Source organism: Chiloscyllium plagiosum, chromosome 36, assembly GCF_004010195.1.
Source record: "Chiloscyllium plagiosum isolate BGI_BamShark_2017 chromosome 36, ASM401019v2, whole genome shotgun sequence".
Taxonomy (NCBI): domain Eukaryota; kingdom Metazoa; phylum Chordata; class Chondrichthyes; order Orectolobiformes; family Hemiscylliidae; genus Chiloscyllium; species Chiloscyllium plagiosum.
In genome coordinates, this window is record NC_057745.1 from 19,141,704 (window position 1) to 19,154,417 (window position 12,714).

Sequence of the window (12,714 nt, forward strand, 5' to 3'; positions counted from 1 at the left end):
GGCAGACTGAGATGTGGAGGAATTACCTCCCTCTGAGGGTGGTGAGTGGTCTACGGTCCAGCTCTATGATCCACTGCTGCTCCAATTTCTTATGCTCTTCAAAAGAAGGCACACACCAGGAATGCGATGAAAAATCTCCATTTGTGTGTGCACAGCTCCAGCCACACAGCAAGCTCCAAACCATCCAGCTTGCTTTATTGGTACCCAATGCATCATCACAAGCCAGTGTGACTGCAGTGTCTAGCTTTTAAAAGAACTGAAGATCTCACCAAAGTAGCTCTGAAACCCAAAGCTTCTACAGACTAGGTCAAAGACACAAGGCACATTGGAACACTGCCACTTCTTTGAAGTCTTACATCATCCACACTTGGAAATATATCATGTTTCCTTCACTGTAGTTCAATCAAAATCCTGGAAGTCCTCACCAACTGCACTGTGGGAATACTTTGGAGAAAGTGAGGACTGCAGATGCTGGAGATCAGAGTTGAGAGTGTAGCGCTGGAATAGCACAGCAGCTCAGGCAGCATCCGAGGAGTAGGAGAATCACGTTTCGGACATAAGGCCTTCATCATTCCTGATGAAGGGCTTATGCCCAAAACATCGATTCTCCTACTCCTTCTATGCTGCCTGACCTGCTGTGCTTTTCCAGCACCGCATCTCGACTGTGGGAATACTTCCACTAAATAAAACTGCAGAAGGCAATTTAATAACATCTCCTCAACGACAATAAGGTAATGATCAATAAGTGCCAGCTATACATGCAGTATCCACATCTAATTAATGTATTTTTAAAAAATTACCCATTTCTTCATATAACCTCTTTCTTTGACCAAACAACCCTCTTCATAATGTTCCTTTGATCCAGTGACATGAGCATAGGAAGAGGAGTAGACTATTCAAGCCCTTAAGCCTGTTCCAGTATTAAAATAGATCATGAATGATTAGCATCTTAAAAATATACCAACCTTGATTCCACATTCCTTAATGTCCTTACCCAACAAAATTATCAATCTCAGATTGAAAATGTCCATCAGCAATCCTCAGCAGTTTTTTTTTTTTTTCTTTTGTGTGTGTTGGTGGAGATGTAGTAGAGATGTGGCAGAAGGAGAGAGGAGAGAGAAATGATGGGAAGTAGTTTCTCTCTATCTAATTCTTCTATCATCTTAAACATCCTTCTTTGATCACTCCTTGTTCTTAAACATTTAATTGAATAGAAAGCTGGTTTGTTTATGCGACCTGCATTCAACTTTTGAATCTATGCACTAGTTTTTTGCAATATCTGTACATGAACTCTTACGACCTATTCCCCAGCAGTTTGTAGCTTTTCACCACATAGAAGATACTCTAGCTTTCTTATTTCCAAGTTGGATGCCCTCATATATCTTACACTGAATTCCACCGACAATAAATTAGGCTAATCAATCCATCAACACCCACTACATCCTGTTCCCATTGAAGTACTTACTACTCTATTTGGAGTAATCAGCAAATTTGAAGATCAATGTTTTCATTTCAGTCATTAATAATTATTGTGAAATGCTGAGGCCCAGTATCAATTCCTGGACACATTATTCTACAATTAGATTTTATACCTATTATTATCACTGCTGAGCACTTCTTAAACAATTCGATATGAATATAAATAGGTTGCCAAAATTGCACATGCTTTCATTTTTGCAAAGTCACTTACTTGAAATCATATGAACACCTAAGGATGTCTTCCCATATTAAAAGATAAAACCACTGATGTTGAACTTGTATTCAGCCTACTGAATACATGAATAAGTAGTTTGAATCACATACATTTTGAGGGATTATTGAAATGGACAGATTAAACCCTTTGTATCTTTATAGACAACGATATTGAAATGCTTCAGTAGATACCTAAAACCTAACTAGCTTTTAACACACTGTGGAATACATACGAGAAAAGTTCACTGAAGAAGTCAATTTATCCTTACCAAGCGATCATGCGTATGCAGACTGCTATAGCTGCTAGACTGAGAGACATGAGAGGAAGAGCTTCCCAACATTCCTCCATAACTTGGCTGATGCATTCCATTTGTTGAATTCCAAAGATCAGAAGAACTGTGATTTCCTTCTAAGTGGGGGACAAAAGATATTTTATTAATGAAATTTAATTGAAAAAGTTTAAGTTTTTGTATTTGGTATCTAATTCTACCAACCACAGTTGAAAAAGACAAGTTATGTACAATCATGACATTGATCCATAAACAACATCATGATCAGTTTTTGGAAGGAAAAATATTCACTTCAAATGGGTGCGGACCGCGACATCTTTGCTTTAAGAAGTGAAATTTCCAAATTCTAAGGGTGTTAATTTATTTGGAAATTTTCACTTTAATTCAAATGCAGGTTACACAGATGTAACCAGCAAATAACAAACCACAGGAACAGGAGTAGTGACAAAAAACACTGCAGATGCTGGAATCCAAAGTAGGCGAACAGGAGGCTGGGAGAACACAGCAAGCCAGGCAACATCAGGTGATGGAGAGGTCAACATTTCGTTATAACCCTTCTTCAGGACCTGAAGAAATGGTGACTTCTCCTGATGCTGCCCAGCTTGCTGTGTTCTCCCAGCCTTCTGTCTACTTAGGAACAGGAATAAGCCATTCAGCCCATCAAGACAATACTGCCATCCAATTCAATGAGAACGGATCATCTACCTCATTGCTAATTATCCAAGTTATATTCCATCTGCTATCTTCTCCATTCACTTAGCCTAAGTCCATTGAAACTTCCCTACATCTTCTGCATAACTTAAATTTCCACTGAGCTTTGAGTCATTAACAAATTTGGAAATATTATATTTAGTCCTGACATCCAAATAATTTAAAATAGATTGTGAACAGCTGTGAACAGAGATCCAGTATAGATCTCTGTGGTGCCTCACTAGGAACAGCCTGTCATAAGAGTTACCTGTTAACTTTGCTTTGTTTGTTAACTACTCCCCAATCTATAATACTGTTTTACCCCAGTCCTATTTCCTCTAATTTTGCTCACTAAACTCTCCTATGTTACCTCATCAAAAGCCTTCTAAAATACAAAATACACTACATTCACTGGTTCTCTTCAACCTACATTTCCAATAATATCCTCTATAAACTTCAACAGATTTATCAAATATGATCTTCCTACCATAAATCAAGTTGACTTTGGCCAACCCAACCATTATTTACTGCATAATAAAAGAGTCAGGATAAGCAGCATCTCTGGAGAGAGAAGCAGAATTAATATTTCAAGACAAGTGAATGCTCTTCAGAATCAGGTCCAAAACAAAAATGTCACTGGGCTTCAAGTGTTAACTCCATTGCTCTGTCTTCAGATGCTGCCTGACTTGCTGAGTTTCTCCCACACTTTTTGTTATTATTAAAGATCTCCAGGATTCACAGTACTTTGTCATTATTTCCTAAGTGTTTAGTTATCCAATTCATTGTCACAGATTCTGACATTTTTCCCACCAGATAGGAAGACAGAGTCAAATTCTAAAAAGAGATCGACAAGTTGATGGAGTGTGCAGACATGTAGAAGATTAAGTTCGATGTGCAGAAGTGTAAGGTGCTCCATTTTAGTGTGAAGAACATGGAGAGACTGTACAATAGTTCAAGAGCAAAGAGGTTATGCTGAACTTATATAAAGTGCTAAGTAGACCTTCAGCTGGAGCTTCTATCATTTCAGAAATGATATGAACACATCGAAGAGATTACAGAAACATTTAAGAGAATGATTCCAAGGATGGGAAATTTCAATTATAAAAATTGATAAGACAAGTTGAGAATGCTTTCCTTGGACAGGAGAAGGCCGAGTGGAGATTTGATTAAAGTTCGCAAAATCATGACAGAGTGCACAAAGTAAATGGGGAGAAACTATTCCTGCTCATGAAAAGATCAAGAACCAGTGCAAACAACATTGGCGTGCTTTGCAACAGGAGCAAATGTGAGGTAATAAAGATTTTTCCACACAACAAGTAGTTTAGGTATGGAATCCACTGCCTGGAAACAGGTTTGTGCTGAGTTCAATTGAGACATTTAAAAGGTATCAGATGATTATTAAAATAAAAGTAACATGCAAGGGTATGGGGAAAATGCAGGAGATTGGCAATAAATCAAAATGCTCTCAAATCAAAACCAGTGGAGTGCCACAAGGATCGATGCTGAGTCCACTTCTTTTCGTCAATTATATAAATGATTTGGATGTGACCATAAGAGGTATAGTAAGTAAGTTTGCAGATGACGCCAAAGTTGGAGGTGTAGTGGACATCGAAGGTTACCTAAGATTACAACGGGATCTTGATCAGATAGGCCAGTGGGCTGAGGAGTGGCAGATGGAATTTAATTCAAATAAATGTGAGGTGCTGCATTTTGGGAAAGCAAGTCTTAGCAGGACTTATACACTTAAAGGTCCTAGGGAGTGTTGCTGAACAAAGAGACCTTGGACTGCAGGTTCACAGCTCTTTGAAAGTGGAGTCGCAGGTAGATAGGATAGTGAAGACGACGCTTGGTATGCTTTCCTTTATCGGTCAGAGTACTGAGTACAGGAGTTGGGAGGTCATGTTGCAGCTGTACAGGACATTGGTTAGGCCACTGTTGGAATATTGCGTGCAATTCTGGTCTCCTTCCTATCGGAAAGATGTTGCAAAACTTGAAAGGGTTCAGAAATAACTTACAAGGATGTTGCCAGGGTTAGAGGATTTGACCTATAATGAGAGGCTGAATAGGCTGAGGCTGTTTTCCCTGGAGCATTGGAGGCTGATAGAGGTTTATAAAATCATGAGGGGCATGGATAAGATAAATAGACAAAGTCTTTTCCCTGGGGTGGGGGAGTCCAGAACTAGAGGGCATAGGTTTAGGGTGAGAGGGGAAAGATATAAAAGAGACCTAAGGGGCAATTTTTTCCCGCAGAGGGTGGCATGTGTTCGGAATGAGCTGCCAAAGGAAGTGGAGGAGGTAAGTACTATTGCAACATTTAAAAGGCATTTGGATGGGTATATGAATAGGAAGGGTTTGGAGGGATATGGGCAAAGTGCTGGCAGGTGGGACTAGATTGGGTTTGGATATCTGGTCGGCATGGGTGGGTTGGATTGAAGGGTCTGTTTTCGTGCTGTACATCTCTATGACTCTATTAATGGTAATTTTAGTCAGTTCCGCTTTTTTGACACGTTCTTTGCTTTACTCTTATTTCTGGGATATTTTCTGCATCTTGCTCCGTAAGACAGACACAAAACACTGTTTAGTTCCTCCACCATTTCCCGATTCTCCATTATAAATGCTCCTATTTCTACCTGCAATTGGTTCACAATTGTCCTTGCTCACCTTTTCCTTTTCACATACCTAAGGGAGCTTTTACAGTTAACCTTGAAGGTTCTCGCTCACTAACATTCACATGTTTTCCTTTATTAGTTTCTGGGTCATTCTTTGCTGAATTTTAAATTTCTCCTAACCCTCAGGCTTAAAACTTTTTCCAGTCAATTTATTAGCCATTTCCTTTCATCTAATTTTAGCCACAGCCATTTTGCTTCTTCCATTGAGATTGCTTGAGGAATGAAGACAGGCAATTTCTGGGTTCTAAACAGGTTCTATCCTTGAATCCATTTGCAAGTTGATTTGTTTGCAAGTGGGACCATACATTTGCTCCTGTTGCAAAACATGTCAATCTTGTTGGCACTGGTTCTTCATCCTTTCATGGGCAGGAATAGTTTCTCCCTATCTACTTTGTGCACTCTGTCATGATTTTGCGAACTTTAACCAAATCTCCACTCGGCCTTCTCCTGTCCAAGGAAAGCATTCTCAACTTGTCTAATCAATTTTTATCATTAAAATTTCCCATCCCTGGAATCATTCTCTTCGATGTGTTCATATCACTTCTGAAATGATAGAAGCTCCAGCTGAAGATTTGATTAGCATGTTATATAAGTTCAGTATAACTAAACACTTTGGAAATAATGACAAATCCTGGAGATCTAGAATAATAACAAAAGGTGCTAGAGAAACTCAGCAAGTCAGGCAGCATCTGCAGAGAGCGCAGCGGAGTTAACACTTGAAGCCCAATGACACTTTTTTGGACATGATTCTGAAGAACATTCACTGGACTTGAAACGCTAACTCTACTTCTCTCTCCATAGATGCTTCTTGTCCAGACCTTTTTATTACACAGGAAATGATGATTGGGTTGGCCAAAGTCAACTTAATATACGGCAAGAAAATCATGTTTAATAAATCTGTTGAAGTTTATGAAGGACATTATTTGTAGTGTAGGTTGAAGAGAACCAGTGAATTTTGGATGTTAGAAGGCTTCAATTACAAGTTGAATTCGTAAGTCTCGGGAATGTGTATATATTGGTATTTAAAATTGCACCCCTGTCTGGCATTGTACCATAAATACAAGTGTTCCCAAGTCGGATGTTTATAAATCATTGACCCCTTGTTCTTGTCAATCATGTAGTACTACTTTAAATACTGGCTATTGCATATTTGTCAAATCTTTTGGCATATCTTCCCAAACCACCAGAGCTAACTTGCTCCTAATGCCATCACAATTTCTTTCAGATTAAAAACCAAAGTTTCAGAATTAACTGTATTACATGTAAAATTTAATCATAATAGTTGCTATTTCCCAAAGATTCCATTACAGTAAAGTTATTAATTAAACGCAATATACTGCAGATGCTGGAAATCTGAAATTAACCCCTTCGCATTGTACAATTAATTTAAGATACTCAAATCCCTAGTTAATTCTTCATTTACCGCTCCAGAAACCCATCTCATGTGCACTCTAGAAATTCATCCTCCACAGCCTAAGTGCTGATTATGTCTATCCAGCCTATATATAAACTGAATCTACCTATTCATACTGCATTACACACATCATGTACATCTCAAATGTCATGCCCCCAAAAAATCGCCAATGTTTGCTACTCCTTGCTATTACTCAACTCCACCCAAACTGATTTTAGACCATGTTCCTTTGATCCAAGGCATTTTCTCACCAATGGTTTGATCTTGATGCTCATCAAATGTTCTCGCCTATCCCTTTTGCGACCTAAATGATAAATATCTTTGAATATTTGGTTCCTCGTCTTGTTCACACTGTAACCACATCTGCCCTCAGGCTGGAGCAGAGTAGGTTCAAGGGACTGCAACAAACATTTACAGCAAAGAGAGACGCCATTAGGCCCATCACACCCAAGCCAGTCAACAAAAATCTGACTACATTAATCCCATTCTTCTACTCTCGGCTCACAGCCAGGCAGACTATGGCAACACACAAGTGAATAGCCAAATAAAATTAAATGTTATAAATGTTTGCATCACCCATCCTTTCAGGCAGTGAGTTCCACACTTGCATGACCCACGGGGTGAAAGAATTGTTCCTCAACTACCCTTCTTCGCCTTCTAGTTCAAACTTTGAATGTATGCCGTCTTGTTACTGACAAAATGCAAAATGTACCAGGAAATAGATAGGGCATGTCAGAAAGACAACGTCACGTGATCATGGGTACTTCAATATGAAATAGTCTGGGTAAATAATGTTACCGGTGAATCCAAAGAAAGGGAATTCATGGAATGTTTACAGGATGGCTTTTTGGAACAGCTTGTGATGGAGTCCACAAGGGAGCAAGCTATTCTGGACTTAGTTCTATGTAATGAGCCAGACTTTATAGAAGATCTTAAAGTAAGGGAACTTAGGAGACAGCGATCATAATATGGTAGAGTTCAGTCTGCAGTTTGAATGAGAGAAGGCAAAATCAAATGTAATAGTGTTACAGTTAAATAAAGGTAATTACAAGGGTATGAGAGAGGAACCGAAGAAAATCGACTGGAAGCAGAGCCTAGCGGGAAAGACAGTAGAGGAACAATGGCAGGGGTTTCTGGATGTAATTGAGGACACAGTACTGAGGTTCATCTCAAAGAAAAGAAAGATTATCTGGGGAGTTGTCAGACAGCCATGGCTGACAAAGGAAGTCAGGAAATGTATCGAAGAAAAACAGAGAGCCTATAAAGTGGCCAAGAGCACTGGGAGTTCTGAGAGAGTTCTGAGAGAGGTGGCTGAGGAAATAGCGGAGGCGCTGACTGTGATCTTCAAAAATCACTGAAGTCAGGGAAAGTTCCAAATGATTGGAAAATCACTGTTGTAACCCCCTTATTCAAGAAAGGATCAAGACAAAAGATAGAAAATTATAGGTCGATTAGCCTAACCTCTGTTGTAGGTAAAATTCTAGACTCCATCGTTAAGGATGAAATTCCTAAAATCTTGGAAGTGCAGAGTTGGTTTAGAACAAGTCAGCATGGATTTAGTAAGGGGAGGTCGTGCCTGACAAAGCTGTTAGAATTCTTTGAAGAGGTAACAAGTAGGTTACTCCAGAGAAATACAGTGGATGTCATCTATCTAGACTTCCAAAAGGCCTTTGATAAAGTGCCTCATGGGAGGTTGTTGAGTAAGGTGAGGGCCCATGGTGTTTTAGGTGAGCTACTGGCATGGATTGGGGATTGGCTGTCTGACAAAAGGCAGAGAGTTGGGTTAAAAGGTTCTTTATCGGAATGGCAGCTGATGACAAGTGGGGTCCCACGGGGTTCAGTATTGGGGCCGCAGCTGTACACTTTATATATTAATGATCTGGATGAAGGGACTGGGGGCATTCTGGCGAAGTTCACCGATGATACAAAGTTAGGCGGACAGGCAGGTAGCACTGAGGAGGTGGGGAGGCTGCAGAAAAATTTAGACAGTTTAGGAGAGTGGCCCAGGAAATGGCTGATGTAATTCAACATGAGCAAGTGTGAGGTTTTGCATTATGGAAAAGAAAATACATGCACGGACTATTTTTAAATGGTGAGAAAATTCATAACGCCAAAGTGCAAAGGGATCTGGGAGTGCTAATCCAGGATTCTTTCAAGGTTGATTTGCAGGTTGAGTCCGTGATTAAGAAAGCAAATATAATGTTGTCACTTATCTCAAGAGGGTTGGAATATAAAAGCATCGATGTGCTTCTGAGACTTTACAAAGTTCTAGTTAGGCCCCATTTAGAATACTGTGTCCAATTTTGGGTCCCACACCTCAGAAAGGACATACTGGTACTGGAGCGTGTCCAGAGATTCACATGGATGATCCCTGGAAAGGTAGACCTAACATACGATGATCGGTTGAGGATCCTGGGGATTGTATTAATTAGAGTTTAGAAGGTTATGGGGAGATCAATAGAAACTTACAAGATAATGCATGGCTTAGAAAGGGTGGACGCTGGGAAATTGTTTCCCTTAGGCTGGGAGACTAGGAGCCGTGGGCTTAGCCTTAGAATTAGAGGGGGTCAATTTAGAACGGAAATGAGGAGACATTTCTTCAGCCAGAGAGTGGTGGGCCTGTGGAATTCATTGCCACGGAGCACAGTGGAGGCTGGGACGTTGGGTGTCTTCAAGGCAGAGATTGATACATTCTCGATCTCACAAGGAATTAAGGGCTACAGGGACAGTGCAGGTCAGTGGAACTAAAACACTCATCAGCCATGATTAAATGTCAGAGTGGACTCAATGAGCCAAATGGCCATGCTTCCACTCCTAGATCTTATGGTCTTATGGTCTTAAGATCACAGCTTTTGAGGTCTAGTTTATTAATCGCTTGCCGAGCTGCCTAAAATCTGCTGTCAGACACTTATCCCTCTTCTTATTTATATTGTTGGTACCAATGTGGACCATGACCGCTGGCTGTTCAGCCTCCGCTGAAGAATGCCTTCCAGCTGTCCCATAACATCTTTGATAGTTAGGCAACAAACCATCCCGGAGTCACGTAGATACCCAAAAAACACCTGCCTGTTCCCCTAACAACTCTTGTGTCACTACCACTCTTCTTCCTCCCATCTTGAAAGATGAGCTGAGAGTTGTGACACAAACATGGCTCTGGCTTTACTAATATAAGGAATCATCACCCTTAGCAGTATCCAAAATGGAAAAACAGTTAGCAAGGGGATCTCTTCACTAATTGCCTGGTTCTCTTAAACTGACTCATGGTCCCTAACTCCATATCTGCCTGCATCTTCTTCATAACAATCTTGTTAACTAAGCTAACAACTGGTTTTGTGGATCACCAGAGTGACTTCAGCCACCAATGAAGTTCTGAAATTCAGAGTTCATATTTCTGCAGCTAGTGACACTTCCTGCACCCATGATTTTCCACATGCCACAGGTTGCAAATGCCACTTAGCCAAGTTATCTTGTCATACCTTAATTTACAATTTATTTATTAGAAACAGAATAACTTAAGTTATTCACCAGTTTGCTCCACTGCACTGAAGTAAAACTCAAATACTAAAGGGTGTAAGAGGTAGAAAAAGGAACATTCCCTTCTCAACTTCACCAAATTCACTCATTCATTTCCAGACGAACTCCATTTGCAAGTAGGACTCAAGACCCCAGTACCTATACATTCAAATTAACATTACAGCTCTTTAAGGCAAGATGCCACATCAAAGGTTATTGTGTAAAATAAAAGCTCATGGTGCAGGGGTTAACATATTGGCATGGAAACAACATTAGCTTGCTAACAGGAAGCAGAGAGTAGAATTAAGTGGTTTTTTTCAAGCTGGCAGGTTGTCATGAGTGATATGCCACATGGATCGGTATTGAGGCCTCAGCTCTTTATGGAGTACAATGTGAAAAAGAGCGTAAATGCCATTTGGCAGGAAAAAAAATTTAAAATGTTATCTAAATAGTGAGAGGTTGCAGAGTTCTGAGATGCAGAGATATCTAGGTGTCCTAGCACATAAAACACAGAAGGTTCATATGCAAGTACAACAAGTTATCAGGAAAGCTAATAAATGCTATGGTTTACTCTAAGGGGAATTGAATGCAAGAGTAGGGAGGTTACATCTCAGTTATACAAGGCATTGCTGACATCGCACCTGCAGTACTGTGCTCAGCACTGGTCACTATTCTTGCAGACGGATGTCAATACAATGGATGTAGTTCAGTGAAGGTTTACTTCACTAATATCTGGAATGGGCAGATTGCTTAATGAGCAAAGGCTAAACAGGCTAGGCATGTATTCTCCTGAGTTTAGAAGAGTCAGAGAAGACTTAATTGAACCATATAAGATCCTAATGGGACTTGCCTTGAAGAATTGAATGGCTTACTCTTATTCCTTGTTTGTCTACATTTCCTCCACCGACATCTCCCAACCAAGCCCTCAAAAAAAACCCAACATTTTTAAGAATGAGCAGAATTTGCAAATTACCTTGCATAAAGAATGTACTGGCAAACATGCTGCTGGGTGGTTTGGGTGATGGGTAACTAGGAGACTCCCTATTGAAATCATCTGAGCCTGGAGAAGGTGCATAAACCTGGAGAAAGAAAGAAAAATTGAAATAGATGAGGAAAAAAAGACAGAGTTAAACTTGGAAAAGTTTCTGCTTCAATCCTATCTATTTGAAAATCAGAACAAAATTTTAAAAAGATTTTAAAAAAGGCTAACAATCCATGCCCAAATGGTTACCTGAAGTTTCGATACCAAGTAACTTTCCAAAGACTCTCATTTCATGCTATTTTAAAATCATTCATGAGATGTGGTCATCACTGGCTAGGTCAGCATTAATTATCCCATTCTAATTACCCAGAAGGCAGTTAAGAGTCAACCCCATTGGTGGGGGGGTCTGTAGGCCAGACCTGATAAGGACAGCAGATTTGTTCCCTGAAGAACAATAGTGGACCAGATGGGTTTTTCCAACAATTGACAAGAGCTTCATGGTCATTGTTAGACTCTTAATTCCAGATTTTTATTGAATTAAAATTTTACTATCTGCCAAGGTGGCTTTCAAACCCTGGTCCCCAGAACGTTATCTGGTTCTCTGCACTAACAGTCTAGCAATAATATCACTAAAACATCGCCTTCGCCTAATATGGTAAGAGAATAACAACTGTTTTCCAACAAACCTTCACTTCAATAAAAAAAAGCTAGATGCTAACATCTTCAACTGGCTAGCAGCCAAATCTCAGCTCAAGTTTAAAATCGTCAAGGAAACAATGAACCCAATTATCCCTATCAAATCTAAACTTCTGGCTACGGCAAGCACTGATCTGAGACAGAAGAGGAAAAAAAAAAGAACAAAATTTAACTCTAAAGCACAAGTGTACACAGGTTTACAGAAGACCTTTTTTCATGTGCCTCTTCAAATACATTAGCTTAAAACAGATTTAGTGGCTTCTGTCTTTGTTGCACAAATAAACATATGCTCAGACTTTTGGTTAATCCATCACTGTCAAATGAAAACTGGAGAAAAGAGAAACTTCACTGAAACAATGTGATTTAATCAATAGGGGAAATCAGTGAACATCTACATTGAAAAAATGTGAAATGTCAGTTATTGTACTTTTCAAATCAGAAATCAACAATAAAGATTCTGTGGCATTTCCACTCTCATGGTCCAATTTCTTGACTTAGTGCCACATATACCAAACATAATAATAAACATAAGCAATCCATGAATTGCTGAAACAAGGCTCATATATATCAAGAACTGCTGGCTCCAAATAATAGCACTGACTAATTTCTGAGCAGCATCTGTTTTTTTTCTCCTTTCTTTCCTGTCCAAAATATGTATACCTCTCAGCTTTTACAAACAGAAATAAATGCTCAGTTATGAAACATGCTAGTGCCAACCTTGATTCTGGGATCAAAGACTTTGTGCGCCAAACCATATTGATGCGGTCT

At 39.6% G+C, this 12,714-nt stretch overlaps 1 protein-coding gene across 9 annotated transcripts in view; it reads right to left on the reverse strand.

The window, feature by feature from the left end:
* The window catches only part of tcf12 (transcription factor 12), a 330,257-nt gene that overhangs the window by 98,422 nt on the left and 219,121 nt on the right, over window positions 1-12,714 (reverse strand). For all 9 annotated transcript variants that reach the window (XM_043677463.1, XM_043677468.1, XM_043677462.1 and 6 more), the window contains 2 exons: window positions 11,242-11,347; window positions 1,962-2,101 (listed from right to left, as the gene is read on the reverse strand). In XM_043677463.1, coding sequence (XP_043533398.1) covers window positions 1,962-2,101; window positions 11,242-11,347 — 246 coding nt within the window. The remainder of the gene's footprint in view (window positions 1-1,961; window positions 2,102-11,241; window positions 11,348-12,714) is intronic.